This window comes from Ptychodera flava, chromosome 14 (assembly GCF_041260155.1).
Source record: "Ptychodera flava strain L36383 chromosome 14, AS_Pfla_20210202, whole genome shotgun sequence".
Taxonomy (NCBI): domain Eukaryota; kingdom Metazoa; phylum Hemichordata; class Enteropneusta; family Ptychoderidae; genus Ptychodera; species Ptychodera flava.
The window spans coordinates 6,353,460-6,370,845 of record NC_091941.1 but is presented as its reverse complement, the minus strand read 5'-3'; the positions used below and the strand labels follow the sequence as shown (position 1 = coordinate 6,370,845).

Below are 17,386 nucleotides of genomic sequence, written 5' to 3'. Positions count from 1 at the left end.
GATGAACGATATTTGAATGAGCGACTGTGGGCTTAGGAAACATGATATTTACTTCTGATGTTATGCTGGTGAATTGTTGAATTTTTTGTGAGAAGGTCAGACAAGTAGACAGGAATTTTTTGTTGATACATTTGTGAACTAGATTTTTTGAGTGTTGGTCGTGCCTTTCCTGGATAGTTGGCCAGTTGAGTGAATTTCTGTAAGATGTAACATGGTCTGACTGTTTGAGTCAACACTGAATGCGAACTGAAAAATTAATTATGCGTTGTAGATTGCTTTTGAGAGTAATATTACAGTTGGAAAAGACAGTGTCACAGTAGTCTAAAAGGGAGAAAACTGTAGCTGAGATAACATTTGATTGAATATGATTGAATGTTACAATATGTTACCATCGTCAGTTTTGTAAATATTTTGTAGGTTATAGATCTTGTCTAGTACTTTTCAAAAAAATATTTTTGGTAGGTCACCGTGCCCAGTTTTTCACTATTAGGCAAAATGTAGCCAGGAATTTACAAATTGCATACTCTCCCAAGCTCGTCATTTTGGGCCCTCTTCAGCCATTCTACCATTGACCAAGCCAGATTTGGATTAAGTCAGTCGGCTTAGGCTAACAAATCATTTGCATAAATCGAATATGGCCGCAACAACACTTCACTGTTCTTTGTATTTCCTAATGAATGATTGTTTTGACCTGCTACTGAGAGAAATAGAATAATCTATCCACAGTGTATTTTAGAGAGGTCCTAGAATGACATGCTAAAAGTCTAGAGCTTAATTTGCATCAATATAAATGGGTTACAGATGCTAAATTTGCACTGCTAATGAATTATGCACAATGGATGGAGAAAATCGTGACATTCTGTCAAATTAATATGTATGTTTATCTTGTGTTTTGTAAAGGTAATTTTTTGAATATATTTACTCCCATTTGAAATATTCCTTATTTGCATAAAAGTAAATATTGCTGCCGTAGTGCTTAACTTTTCACCGCGTTTCACTCAGAGAATAACTATGTCACCTACAAAAACAGCAATAGAATTATGCTTTCACTCTGTATTTTTAGGTCCCTGAATGACAAACAGAATGTTTAATACAATCTAAGAGCAAGAGGTGAAAAATCCATAAATTGCATAATTGTAACAGATTGCGTTAAAATGTACTAAGCAAATTAACATCATATTTAAGCAATTTCATTATTTATTGCATTGTTTGTAGGAAATGTATCTGTGAGGTCAGTCACAACGATAGTTTTGAATTTTTGCACAGCCATTTTAACAAGACTACTCTACAGTTCTGATTGAGTTAAAAATTGTCCGATTATATTTTGAAAAACGATTGAGATTGTTGCCTCAGGGGCAAGAAGTTAAATATTGTTACTGCTCAAAGGTAGCGAAGTGTTAATAAAACAAGTTAGAGTACATTGACATTTTATACTGTTTCTCAACAACTAGTCAATGTTAGCCAAAATGCCTGTCGAAAATGTCGAAACAATCAACGCTTTGTGTTAGGATATGCTGAAAAAATGTGTGGGTTTCAGCACTTATGGCTAATTCCTTTTACCCCTTTTCAGTATTTCTAATAAAGATTAAGAGTTGATAAAAGTTAAGGTGGGAGCTGCATGTTGCCAACACAATATTCCCCATCAAAGAAGACAAGGAAAAAAACCATATGAACACGATTGGAACTAATTTGGGATAATTGGACGATGAAGTAATGTCTGTTAAATCTACAAATGTTACCTTATTTGCCTTTCTTTTCAAGTTATACACTAGTTTTTATGATTAATTTGTAATATTGCAACATTCAGCTACATGCCACCTAGCATTTTTGAGAAATTTGCTTATTTGTTCCAATCGTGTTTAAAGTAGCTGTAGTGTACTCGAAGGATGACCTGGGTGTATATGTGGAGTACAAACTCAATTTTGGTATTATGCATTGATTAAAATAATTTTCAGTCAAAAGCTTGACTGTATTTTCTGAAATGTAATATTGTACTTGAAAGAATAGTATATGTAGAAAAAAACGACTATTTTATTTTGCATTATCTATCCTCATTCTAAAATGCCTAGGGTTGAAAGACTGACACTCCAACCAGTGATTAAAATCATGATTAGCAAAATCACAATGCCTCTTATTCAAGATGTAAGAACTTAAGTGCAAAACAAAATATTGGTTTTGTTATAGAGCATTTAAAGAACATAATGTGAAACTTTCAGAAAATTTTACCTAGCCAGAGTGGAGTTTAATTCTTTGGAAATTCTAAAATTGGGAGAAAAAAGAAGCCAGGAAATCTGATGATTTGCATACATTTGCATAAATTGCATAATTTTTAACAGGCGAATTACGACTGCATGACAAGCTTAAAGGCGAACATAACCATTTTAATCTTTGCTTAATACATTAATTAAAATTTCATGAATTTTTGGAAAAAAAGTGATTTTTGAGCAAAATACGATGTGCTGGGTGCAAGGCCCCTTAATTAAAGACCAGATAATGCCGTTACTGGTATACCAGATTTACTTTTGAATGTGTTAAACTTGCCTGTTAATGCTACGTATCACCATATAGAAGTGCAATTACCATTCGAGAAAGGCAATTGCCAGGACATATGTACTGAGCAAAGGTATTCCTCAAACAGCTGAAAGATTTACAATAATCAAAGGACACTGCATTTAATTTCTTGAAGATAAATTTAAAATATAACATAAAGGTATATAACAGGAAATTCCTGAACAGAGAGATTTCCTGTTTAATTCTACATCTATTGACTAAATTACGGTAATCCAAATCACTAGAATAAACAAATCTAAATACTAATAATAATATCACAGAGTCTAACTACTGTTTTTAATTTTTATAATCGTGTAATACGAAAACCACAGTATGAAGGGATACTGCATCAGGGAAGCTGCTGGTAATGAGTTTATCAATTAACATATCCAATGTCTGATATCAAATTATCACATAATAAATTGGAATTCGTCATTCTGTGATCTTGAATGATAGATCTTAATGGTAATGATAAAAAAAAGTTTAATAAGCTGAAAATGGAAAGTTCATTACATAAACAGCCCCTTAGCTATATTTGTGCGACGAAGATCTGATTGGCGGTCTAGCTATATTATCACAACTATATTATCACTTGCTGTACATCTTTACATTGAGGTACCCCTTTCCCATTCTCATTGGTTCTGCAATGAACCTCAGCAGCCTCAATAGACCCCTGCAGAAAGCAAAATCTAGACTCTCTGTGGTAAACAAAAGGATTTTTGTAGTAAACAAATGGCCCATCTTGAGGAAGAACATTTGAACAAAAAGAGGAATAAATCTATGATCATGATAATGACCATCATAACAATTGTTACCACCACCACCATCATGGTGATTCAAATATTATTTGTGTTAATGCTAATCAAGGTTCAAAACTCCCGGTATAGGAGAAAATGACCAAAGTTTTGACAACAGATGTCAAAATATTGTATACTTCCTATGGACATGAGCTTTTATTAAAAATCCTTGCCTTCATAAAAGAAAGAAGAAAATCTAAAGCAAATATCATGTTTCCAATGGTTGCATACTAATAATTCGAAACTCCCTTCTTTATTCTTTGCATTTCTGGGTAACCGGACAACCTCTATGGAAGCTGTTTTAGTCGATACATTCAAAAGACAATTAGTGCCAATTATGCAAATTAAGCCTGGACTCAGCAGATTTTCGTATCAAAATAATAAGCATTAAAATTCGGTCGACCTTGAATACTTTTAGGACATGTAAATGATACACCTTCGAACCTTTAAGAAATCACTGAGAAAGGGTTTTTTTGTATATTTACGAATTTCATTTTGCCACAGACAAATATAAAAGAGACTAGCAAGCCTTTTGTTCCATGGCCTAGACTATGGCCCTTTCATATTAAAATGAGCTTAAAAGGTGTGAAACTTTTTGGAGACTTTATTTGTGGTTATTAATTGCATGAGATTATGCGAAAACTACGACGAGATGGCATCGTGCTGCCAGTCGCGTAGCAACCAGAGTTACTTTGCGAGCTCTCAGGGCAGAAACACTGCTTCACGCCAATCAAGACATAACATGCCAGCAGTTTCATAAACATGTCCTTCCTTGACGAACGTGTAAAAGACGGTATGACTGACCGTAAACCATTAAGTAAAATCTGACAGTATCGATAAAATACTTTCAAATTTTGTTCAAACGCGCTCATTATATATTCATAAAAGGTGAGAGGAATGTTTAAAATGGTAAAACTCATCTCCCCGACGCTCAAAATTTATTGAGAGTTTTATTGTCATTACTGGGACATTTCAAAAGGTCATGGGGAAGGAATAATTTCTGTTGCATTTAGTCCTAGAATAACCCTAAATTAACTGGACTATATTTGTAATGGGCTAGTGTGTGTGTAATGGGCTAGTGTGTGCCTTAATCGCAATGAAAGCAGCATCTCTGTGTTGTCGTTACTTGTAAATATAATCAAACCAAAAACAGTTCATCTTTATCGTCATGTTGACTTTTAAGGGGCCACTGCACCCAACAAAACATATTTGCTCACCAATATTTTTATTACATTCAATTTTATTGTTCACCGAGAATTAAAATATTGGTTGTGTTCGCCTTTTCGCTTGCCAAGCAGTCGTAAGTTGCGCGATAAAGAAAAGTTAATGTATGTAAATGTATGCAAATTACTCGATTTCCTGGCTTCTCTTTTCTTCCAATGTCAAGATTTCCAAAAAAATTAACTCCACTTTTCTGAAATTTTCACGTTATGTTCTTTAAGTGATATAGAAACACAACTATTTTGTTTTGCAATAAAATTCTTACATTGTGAATAAGAGGCATTTTAATTTTTCTAATCATGTCCTTAATCACTTTTTTTCAGTGTCAGTCTTTCAAACCATGCCGTTTAAAATGCGAATACATTATTCAAAATAAAATTGTCTTTTTATGCTACACGTACTCTTCTTTCAAGTGACATATTACATTTTAGAAAACAGTGTCAAGTTTGACTTAAATAAATTGTTATCATTAATACCAAAATTGAGATTTTTTACCCCAAATATACACACCCTTCATCCTTCGATTTAAGTATTGCTACCATAGTAAACGTAAGATTCTCTCCTGTTTGAAAATATACAGTATGAGGGGGTTTCCTTGTCGACTTAGGCGAGAAACATTTCTTTGAAAAAACTTGTGTTGGCAACATGCAGCTCCACCTTCAAGCAAAAGTGGGTTACGTGTGTGTTTTCAAAGTTTTGCGTGTACGATTCAATTTGCACTTTGTACATATAAAACCATGAAAAAGATTGCAACACACATATGCAAGTTTTATTTTACTTTTTAAAGCGCCGGTACAAACCTAGACATAGAATTACAACGCCTTTTTTGCTTGACTTCATCGTCCCCCAAGTTTTGTGCAGACAATGTACACGAAGGAGAATCGTTGCTGCCATAATGTTAAGACTGCATAATACTAATTCATACAACGATGCGGGATAATGAATACTGAAGTGTGTTTTCTATGTGTTTTGGTGCGCAGTTCATTGCCGACTCAAAAACTCAACACGTCATACACTCTGCCTGGATTAACGGTCAACCTCTATGGTCAGAGAATTCTGGGATGAGTTGGAAACTTACCTACGCCATGTTTCTGCTGATTATGTGTGGACCGTTTCAACCCATCCTGGCCTTCATACACGTTTTCATCCCGTGTTCACCTCTCTCAAGATTCATCAAGTCACCAAAGACAAAGTTCACTATGCACATGTTTTCGTATGCCATGTTCCTTTGTCTCTTGGTCATCAAAGAAGTACTTATAAGTCAACCTGTTCAAGTGTTTTCACCAGAAGAAAAGTTTCTTTTGTTAACTTTGTTGTACATCTGGACAGCCAGCTTACTCCTAGGGGAGGTTCAGCAAGTATTCTGCCAGGGGGTGTCGAAATACTTCTCTGATTTATGGAACATGATCGACATCGCAGTCCTGGGTCTTGTCTTCGCTAGCATCATGCTGAAAAACGTATCTTTAGATGTTTTTTATGGCTTAATTTCAATATTGGTGACCTTGGCATTACTGAGGAGTATGCAATTCCTCTACCTTCATGAAAAACTTGGTCCCATGCTACTCTCTTTTATCCGTATGGCTGGGGATGTATTCGCCTTTACATGTTTGTCACTCATCGTGGTCTTCTCGTTCGCCATGAGCTTTTACGTTCTTCACGTTGTAAACACCAGAGTTGTTACCAACGCATACTTTTCTACGTAAGTAAGAACAAATCTTTGGCATGTATTTCATTTTCAATGTACTAACAAGATCTCTCAACAACATGTTTATATATTTTCTATTAAAACATAGTCAATGTTGGGTGCACAAGCAGTAATATGTTAGTAAGTCCAAATGCCAAATGCTCTTAGCAAGGCAAAGATGCGTTAAACTTAGGTTAGCCGACCGCGATTATCTAGGGTGTTTCCGTGATGAAATGTTGGGGTTTTTTTTCAAATGTACTGTAAATATTATGACAGTTTTCCTGTTAAAAGGGTTAATCTGTGTGAGACCAGAATTGAGTCACAGGCCATCGATGCCTACACAAATACTGTACTGAAGACCGCTAAGAAAAACGTCGATGGTGGGAATTCCAATGGGCGTTCGAACATTGTGGATACGAAAGTTGAACGTGCGATGTACGAATTCAAAATGGAAATTCGAAAGTTGAAAATTGTAAGTTCGAAAGTTGCTTCAGCATACACTGTAAAAATAGCGGACGCTAGACGCGTCTTTACGTGTTCAAAATGTACATGTCGGTGTTCAAATTTGAACGGCTAGTGTTCATATTGTTAACACTATTGTTCATATTATTAACAATGATGTTCTAAACCTGAACACGTAGTGTTAACAACTATCTCCTTCAAGTGTTCAAAAACTCAGCATCACAGAAATTTTACAATACTGTGAAACAATTAACAATCTTTTGTGTTTTTTACTTTACAATGGCTATATTAACTTTACCACTGCCTCGCTGTCCGGCATACGTACACGGATTTCGGTGTAACGACTTTCACAATAAGTTGAAAATATTTCCGGTCTACAATTGCTGAAAGCATGTATTTTCTAAAAAAGGAAGTATACAAAATAATTTTACACGTTTATTACGGGTTGAAATTTTGAAATTTTGAAAAGAAAATCAAAAAACCACTATGAACGTTTAAACTTTAACATCGGCGTGCAAGAGGCGTTCTACTTCTTAACACTTGGTGTTCAAGTTTGGTGCCTTTTCTTATCCCATGATGCATCAAAACGGAAGTTGCGACATTTTTCTTGTAAGCGCACGCTGAAGTCGTGATCGTGCGAAAGCAAGACCAGAAAGGGTAAGTTTTCTCTCCAAAATATTAAAAGGTATTGGATTTTGAAGCATCTGTATTATTATCCCTCGAAATTAATTGTATTGTACTTTGAAAAAGCTTAACTACGTGAAGAAACCTTTATTTCTTTCAGTGGCTGGTGGACCATACACTAGCTGTGAATACGCAGCAGTGTTTTGGGCCATGGGGTATCGATCGCACTCGGGTCAAGGGCCATCACTGGAGCGATGACCCTTGACCCGAGCGCGATCGATATGCCACATTACCGCTGCGTAATCACAGCTAACACATGTCTTTTAGTAACCACAATCGCATGTAAATTTAAAACTTCAGTTAAAAATCGAAGAATATTGTTTTAGCATATGAGAGTTGGCTTTGCTTTTACTGTTCATCAGTTGATGACACGAAGAAGCCAATATTTTGTAACATTGACGAAAAGAGGCATTGTATACAAAAGTCACCCCTTTTCCTTAACCTAATAAGGCCACATTGTCTTTCATTTGAAGTCTCATGTCGCCATATTATCTATTGTTGCATTATTTTCAGGATGTGAAAAGTTGGATGGACGTGAAATCGAAGAGTTATTACAGAAGCTATTGGTACAGAAATTGAAGAATATGAGTGTACAGATAGCTGTCTGGAAACAAGCTTGAGAACCTCAGTTCATCTCTGATGTAGATTTGAACTTTCGAGGGTTAGTAACTGAATTGATAAGATTCTGTATTTTTGTTCTGAATTTATCTGAGCTATGTCCAGAACGCTAGCGTTCTGGACATAGCTCAGATAAATCATTAAATAATTAGAGGATGATATAACCGAGGTTACGTTGGTATTGTCGGTTATGTGGTAGCGTGTCGGGGCCGGCAAGGCTAGTATTCCAATGATGAAAGGATGTAAAGACGACTGGAAACAGCGAGTACAATATAATCTAAGATGCTACTTTATTACACTAAGCTCTAAGCTACGTACATAGAGTGATGGTAAGCTGGTAATTAGTGATTTGTAACCGGGTAATTAAACTGACAATTAAATTTAGCCAGATAATTAAACCCGACCAAGGTTCATATCACACAATAAACAAACCAGGAAAGAATGATTATCGTACAATTTGCGTTGCAGTTTATTTAAAAACACTACTGCAACATTAACTGTACGATAAATAACTCATTCAATCCAATAACCCATCCCGGACGAGCCCCCAATTTTCAGATAAATAATTAAAGATCATAGCGCTATGATTAACTAAATGTTACTGGAGAATAAGCTTTCAAATACTTGTAGTCGCCCTTATCAGATGCGTTGGTGGAATGAAGAATTAAAGCAGAAAGCCACAGAAAATTCACAGTAAAAAATTTACACTCTAAATTTCGGAATTTTCTGAAATTTCCACTCTGAATTTTCTGTCGCTTTCTGCTTCAAATCATTATTGCACCCTAGCATCTGATGAAGGAGACTTCACGTCTTTGAAGGCTTATGCCAGTAACATTTAGTTGATCATAACCTGCTACCAAATCTTTGATTATTTTATATTTTAGATCAAGACGTCTTTTGTTCTCGGTTTGTTACTGATTTTAGCTTTGCTGTTAAGGACGTAGACCTTATATCATAGGTAAATGTGTGGCATCATCCTCTAATGTTTACATCCCAAGCGTTTTCTTCAAAACGGCCAGTACGATTCATTTAATATTTGGAGTACAGGTTTCTGGGGATTTTCCTAATCATATATGTACAAGTTATGATGAAATACACAAAATTGTATTTTTGAGACATTAAAGACATTTCAGACATTTTTAAGACATAAGGAATTATCAAAATGTGATATTTCAAGTAAGCCAAATGTTTAGCTTTTTCAAACAGATGTTTTCGTACGTTTTTGCAAGTATGAACATATAACGTAATCCACAATAAGTAAAACCTGTTTTGTCACTACTTTGTTCATATTGTTTGAAAACGATCTACAGTGTTGATGGGGATTTTCTTTTGTTTATGTATTGATAGGAAGGTGTTAATTAGCGTTGGTGTTTTCCTCTGACAAACTTTACAAAGTGGCCATATGGCCACTTTGTAAAGTTTGTCAGAGGAAAACACCAACGGTGTTTATGTGCCCAATTGACGCTAAATAACTGTATTTTACTAGAGGAATTTTTTTGTATTTTTAAATAAAATAATTTTACTGAATATAAGTGGTCTGTTTTGTTATTTCCAGGCTTGAACACCCCATGAACGCGCAAAATTAAAGGTGTTCAACAAGTGCATATCATGTGTTCTAACCTTTAACACACTTATCGTTGAACGGCGTCCATGCGTTCAAAAAGTGTTACAGCCCTTTGAACGCGTAAATGCGTTAAATTTTTTGAACGCATTTCATGTGCAACGTGTTTTCAGATATGGAACACATGGTGTTCAATATAATGTCTGATGAACACATAGTGTTCAAAATCTGCACTCGTGTGTTAAAAAATTGAACATTGGTTGAACACGTAGTGTTAAATTTCTGAACGTCTAGACGCGTTCAAAAAGTGTTACAAAAAGGCGTTTAATTGGTGTTCTATCCTTTAACACTTAACTTTACAGTGTAGTTTGGCACGTTTTTCCTTCTTGTCCATTCTACGTCAGAACGCGTCATAGATATGTCACATGACTGTATCGGATTTCTCGGGTTACGAAAATGTGAACCGGCGCAGTGCAGTTTTTATCCCTGCCGATCTTATCCCCGCACATTCTTCGCCGGGATTAGATTGGCAGCTGCCGATCCGGTTCTGTTGCTAATGTATATGCAGTGGTATATACTGCTGAATTTTTACTTTGTATTATAATTTGTTACAGTTTTAAGAAGTGATAAAATGTTTAAAAATATGAAAGTCTGTCCATTCATGGGACCTTGATGACCATCGATTTAATTACTGATTTATTTTCAGTGTTCCAACCCTATGGGACACCACTATGTCCGGCACATATATGTCAAAATATTAAAATATGTAAAATCCTATTTGAAACGTCCATGTTTAGACAGATTGTGTATATTTCTACCGAACTGAAGTATGTTCTGTCTATTCAAAAACCTTAATGTACATAAAATATTCCAGAAAAATATTAGAGCCGTCTTTTCAAAATCATGCGCAAAGCATAGTGTTTAGAAACTTTTATGTCATTTGGAACAATGCCTTTTCTGAAGAAAACATGAAACTTAGTAAAATATAAACCATGTGAAACATATCATGCAGAATTTACATTCCATCCGAAACTGGTGATTATATTTAATCTCAGTAATGAATTTCAAGATGTAAACAGCACGGATTTTCTTACCCATTCCTAGACAGAATTTACTTACTCCATGATATCGTGATACTTATATCTGGATCTTAAGTTGAATAATTGGAACACTGAAAATGTCTCTTTGGCACCGTTTTAGGGTCAAGGACAAGAAGAAACTTCTAATAAAAATTCTCTGACGAACATTGTTATAAAAACTCTATAAACTATGTTATAGTGACGGTATTTCAGCGCACCTCGGTAGTATTTATTTTAGGTATAATTCTTACCGCAAATGTTTTAATTCAAGGGGGATTTAGAGAAAAGGAACGAGAACATGATCTTATTGCCGACAGCTTCGCGGTGGCCTTGCAAACGTAAAGCACTTTTTCGAACTAACATTGTATCCATAATCATCCAGTAGGATTATGCTTGACGCAACCCATATACAAGTGGAAAGCCTACCTAATTAGCAACCCGTCTGGAGTCACGTCGTTGTCATTTTATAAAGAAGGATATATGGTAGGAAATTTAAGTACCCTTTCAGAAAAATAATCGCAATCATACCAATTTATAATCCAATGACAGTAGGTCAGACTTTGTAAGACAATAGTTGTAAACATAGACACAAAACAGCACAGAACAGACAGTAAATAGACGGTACACAAACAAAGTCATATTCATGAAAGAAAGATATATGGCCCATTGGCCAGAAGACCAAGAAGTGATGTCACGTGTTTTGAAAATAGTAAGCGCATCCTGCCCCACATGTGGCACCCGCCATATATCAATCTATAAGTCAGATAGGTAGTGGTCACTAACTAAGGCCCAATGTCACCGATGCCATCAGTGATCATTTGTCGAAGAGAGATATTGTATTTATCTACCAGCTTGCGATACCTGCCAAAAAGCATTTGAATGTAGAGACAAGTCTTGCTCTGGTGTAACCTTGATTTAACAGTTCGTAAGAGAGATGGCCATGTCTCTCTACAAAATCACCATATGAACTGCATGCTCTAGCATATCGAATAAGCTGGAAAATGTATACCCAATAAGCTGATAAGAGTGGAATATTACTTATGAGGTGTGGAACATTGATGATACTAAAGTTGAAATCATCTCTCTTGTCATATAGCCTAGTAGAAAGGTGACCATTAGAGTCAAATTCAAGTAAAATGTCCAGATATGAAGCAGAAAAGGCCGTTTCTGTAGTTTCTTTAATCTCCAATTCTGGAAGATAAATCATAGCGAGATATTTACTGAATTCAGAGTTATTCATTGAAATAACATCGTCTGTGTATCTATATGTTAGATTGCAAGTACGAGCTACAGAGACATTTTTCTGTTTGATTAAGTTCTGGATACATTCTGCCTCACATGAGAACAGAAATAAGTCTGCAAGCAAGGGAGCACAGTTAGTGCCGATAGGAATTCCTATACACTGTTGGAAAATGTGTCCTCCAAATTCTACAAATATGCTGTCGATGAGGAATTCAAGCATACTGATGTCTTTCTCTGTATAAAACAATTTAGCGTTAGTAACATTTTTAACAAAATATGTAGAATTATACCCCAATACCACATATTTGTAACGGCGTGAACCGTTTGTGTAGAAAAATGCTTGGTTGATGTTTTTCAAGCGTTCTTTTAATTTATTATATGGTATTGTGGTATACAATGTGGAAAAATCGAAAGTTTTAATAGATGTTATTTTTGAAACAGATCTTGATTTCAAATTTTCCAAGAGTTCCTTCGATTTTTTTAATATCTACATTTGATTTATACCACTCCGAGAAAAGACAACATCACAGTATGCTTGAAGTCCCCGTTTAACAGTACAAAGAACAGGAGTCAGTATCTTCGAAAACTGTTGTTGAACATTTTGAAGATTCTGCGATAAACCTTGCTTTGTAAGATGTCTTGTGGAGCTTTGGTATCCAGTATAAGCTAGGCAACTTATTATGGTCATCCTTTGTTGTAATATTAAAATTATCCATGAATGACTTATGGATTGCCAAATTTCAGATTTGCTGAACATTGATTGTCTGTAAGTGGAGTTGGTGGAGGTCTTAGTTACACCAAGTTCGTCTGTAAGACATTCAAAATAATACTTCTTACAGACAAATACAATGTTATTGTACAATGTTATGAAATCAGATTTCAGTGCTTCCTTTGACAACTTTGCAATATTTTCGATCGAAATTTGCATCTTCTCAAAACGTGTGTGTGCGATTTCTGTTTATTTTTGTTTAAAGTTAAGCGAATATAAATGTTTAAGTCACTTTTAATTGCTCAAAATATATATTTCTTTATGAAAAAAATTATTGAAGGGCCGCGTCGAAAAATATTTCACGTAGTAGCATAAAGATGCACTCTAACTGACCGTAACGTAACAAACGCGAATCATAAACCACCAAAGACAATGAAAAACCGCTCTCAGACAGAAAGTGATTTCAGGTTCCGTATCAAGTTGGATCGTCCGCACATGCGCGGGGATAAAGCATAAAAACGCCTATGTAGCACATCTCCTCATCTGTCAGGTTGGTCAAGTTCATGTAGCAGCCTAGACAAACTGCCACTAATGTGGTCACTAACTAACTCGAAGTCGTCCAAGTTCAAAATAACTTCAGTGCCACCACGTGTTCGGGACTCCCTAACAAAGTGATGGATAACTTGCTGTAAAATGACACCTTCGATTTTTGAAAGTGGCATTTGACTATTCGTAAACGCATTTGACTATTCGTAAACTTGTGTTCTCTTGCTAGTGTTCTAAGGGACCTCTATGAGTTAGTCAAAAACGAGATTTCGAAAGATGAAAATTGAATATACGACTCCAAAATGGGAGTTACTAAAAATGGGAGTTCGAAAGATGAAAATTTGATATACGAATCCAAAATGGGGAGTACTAATCCAAAATCGGGACTCCGAAAGATGAAAATTGGATACACGAATCAAACATGGGGAGTACGAATCCAAAATGTTGAGTTCGAAAGTTGAAAATTGTGTTTTCGAATCCAATATGAAGAGTACGAATCCAAAATGTTAAGATCGAACATTGGCATTGATTATGCGCCATAGTAGACTCCTACTCCCTAGCTCAGTTGACAATGGCCCCCAGTGACGAACGTTCGATGTTCGGAAGTTGAATTTAAGTGGCACTCCCACTTGGTAACATTTTTTAAATCACATTTTTTAAATGCCAAAGGTCGATATTTGACGTGGCGACTGCCCGCGAATCGCGAGATATCGATGAAAACATGTCTTCAAAAAAGTAAAAGTTTAAATTCCGGTGGCCCACCTAAATTCAACGTCCGAACGTCGAACTTTCGGCACTGGGGCCACTGTTAACGAAGCTATGGAGTACCAGTCTTCACTTACGCTGCTGTACGCCACAGTACCACTGGCGTCGGCCGGTCATGGCCCGTGGGAGAAAGCTGAGTCTTACTGACTTGGCGTATAAACGAAAAAAATTTTGCTGATTCCACCAGAATTCGCATAGGTGAACAGCACAGTTATGTGCGGTTCATACATAACAGCCGCCGCGTGGTATGCATAGACGCATGCCACGCGCGCATACCACGAGCGCGGCATACTGTGTGGCAGACGACAAAATGTAGTCATCGGAGGCGGCTAATATTTGACACGTAAAATCTGATGTTTATGTGGTATTGGTTAAAAATATAATACAACCGATTTAGAATAATGAAAACGACAAAAACTAAGGAGAAGTTTTTACAAAACTTACCTGTGGTAAGGGCATAATGCTCTATATAAAGTCTTTGCAGTGGGAAGTAGATTAATTGCGTCGTTCGAACTTATTGTAGATTGTAGACTCCCTAGAATATCGTCAATCAGCACAACAACAAACCTTCGGGGGATTTCGGGTAAAAATCAGAACGATCGTAAAACTTCGGGATGTGAAAAATACGCTCGAGAAATGACATGTTTTTATCTATATCTCGCGATCTGCGCGCAGTCGTAACGTCAAATATCGACCGTTGGCATTTAAAAAATGTGTTTTAAAAATGTTACCAAGTGGGAGTGCCTCTTCAAGGTAGGCCACCGGAACTTTTACTTTTTGGGGGACATGTTTTATCAATATCTCGCGATCGCCACGTCAAATATCGACCGTTGGCATTTAAAAAAGTGTTTTAAAAATGTTACCGAGTGGGAGTGCCACTTTAAGTTTCATGCATCCTGCAATCATCAGACAGAATAAGTAATTGGATTCTTAGTTCAACACTCCTATATATGTATGATCACGTCACGTATCATTCTATTTGCAGGTTGTGTAAAAATTTGATAAATAATATTTGTTTTGGTTGCGCATTGTGAAACCAATTCCGAGCGTTTGTTTAACAATGTAGATTTGTCAGCATTGATAATTTGTAGTTATATATAACTATAATTTATAATATGTAGTGTTATATATATATATATATATATATATATATATATATATATATATATATAATATATATATATATGTTGTTATAATATATAATATATATATATATATATATATATATATATATATATATATATATATATATATATATATATATCTCAAAGTGTACAGATGTCCTCGTGGGATATTACAGTGATCAATGCTAAAGCAGAGCGTTATAAATAAACAGATTACTTCAAGTAAAAAGTAATGAAATCTATTACTTAAGTTTCATGCATCTTGCAATCCTCAGATATCCTCAGAATTCTGTCGGAGGATTGCAAGATGCATGAAACTTATGTGATAGATTTCATTACTTTTGTACTTTAAGTAATCTCTTTATATATATATATATATATATATATATATATACACATTGGGACAAAAATATACAATTACTATTGATAATTATGTAAGCACTATATATATATATATATATATATATATATATATATATATATATATATATATATATATATATATATATATATATATTGCTTTCAATACTTGTCACAAGAAATTGTACATTTTTATCTGATTCTAACAGGTATTCACATTTAATGTTACACATACTTATGACGCAACTAGGAAATAATTCAAGTCTCTTTGTTTTTCACCGATGTCCAACATTGGAAAGTCAGTTGAGCTGTTGTTAGTTTATTCTGTTTGGTTTACATGTATAGTATATTTTCAACATTTTATACCTTGTTTGTCTGTGTTTTACATAACTGTTATTTAATTAGCTTGAAGGACATCGGCCCTCTCTTTATGTGATATAATCCAATATACCTGCCTGGCAGCCATTCTAATTTTTGTTAGCCAGGGGAGCCATTATTCATACTTGCCGAGACCAATTCATTTAAACTTGGCACAAAGACAAGTCGCTATGACATAAAGCTCTGTCTAAATATACTTATGCCTTCTGGTCACAAATTCTTATTGCTATATATGTTTTGACTTCAATTCAGTTACATGTAATCAAAACACCTGAATTACAATCGGGGGGCAGTGTCATTTGCAATGACTTGTTCTACATGTATCACGGTGACACTATTTGCCCTTTTACAAAAGAGGTTGCAGTCAAAACTTTGAAGCTCAATTGTGCTGTTATTGAACCAGTTGACTATTTGTGGCCATCGAATGTAGTGTATGCGGTTGTCACTTTAGCTTAACTTTGATAATTGTTTATTTCAAGAGAAAAATCGCTACATTTAGTGAGTTACAAAGTATTTAATTCAACCCAAACTTTCTCAGATGACACGTTTCACCCAACTTTTTGACAACAGATTCTATACAGGTGTAGCTACTTTGCTTTGGACGATGTTTGGTAAAGATGCGATGGATCAAATGGACGTATATGACCACTCGTATGCGAATTTGACAAATGGAAGTAATCCATCAAATACCAGTTTTCCGATGTCGACTTTGCAGAAGACACATATGCCCATCATGACTGCAACCGGTTATATCCTATACTGTGTATTTTGCTTTCTAACATTGCTGATCCTCTTGAATCTCTGCATTGCAATGATGTCAGATACATTCACCAAGATACAGGTAAGTTGTATAAATATCTTACAAACCCTACTAAATGCATCAAAGCAGTAATTTCGCTCAAGCATTCCAGTTAAAGTTACCTACAGTTCATCCCAACCACATGTCAAATCATTCATATTCTTATTTACATTAGGTTTCCAAACGACAATATCAAAAAGAAGGGAAGTTGAGACGCCACGTAGTTGTTTTCCGTTGGTAGTGTAATTGGAATTTCATAATAGAATAATTTGATAGTGCTATAAAAATTGAAAATTCTAACTACCTTTATCGTCCTTTGTAAAGATGTGACAATACATATAACGGTTTCAAAGATAATTAAACCTGCAAGCAAGGGTCCAAGCAAGATCGTTATTGAAAATAAAAGCAATTATTAGTCCCATTTATTACCTGAGAATTATTGGTTAATACAGCTCCATATGGAGGCAGAATAAGTTGTCTGGCCCTACTTGTGAGCCTAGAATTAGGTATGCACATAATTTATGTGGTGCGCTTGTTCTGAAAGTGATTGGCTCGAATATGTACCCTATGTCCGTTGATACCATTCCTGCACCTGTTGCGATTGCCAAGATACGGCAAAGAAGGTCAAAGATAATCCGAAAATATGGAAAAACCCAATTTCTGTGCATACCGGTTCAATACTGGTCAATATCCAACAAAAAATTAGTTCTTGTTGTTACTCAAACTTGGTCATCTTAAGTCTTTCAAACGTTTTTAGAAATATTTTAGCTGCATGTACTGGTCAATATGCAAAATTCAACCGGTCGC

At 35.3% G+C, this 17,386-nt stretch overlaps 1 protein-coding gene across 2 annotated transcripts in view; it reads left to right on the top strand.

The window, feature by feature from the left end:
- The window catches only part of LOC139149104 (short transient receptor potential channel 6-like), a 52,120-nt gene that overhangs the window by 20,136 nt on the left and 14,598 nt on the right, over positions 1 to 17,386 (top strand). For both annotated transcript variants that reach the window (XM_070720659.1, XM_070720660.1), the window contains 2 exons: positions 5,549 to 6,267; positions 16,351 to 16,621. In XM_070720659.1, the coding sequence (XP_070576760.1) occupies positions 5,549 to 6,267; positions 16,351 to 16,621 (990 nt within the window). The remainder of the gene's footprint in view (positions 1 to 5,548; positions 6,268 to 16,350; positions 16,622 to 17,386) is intronic.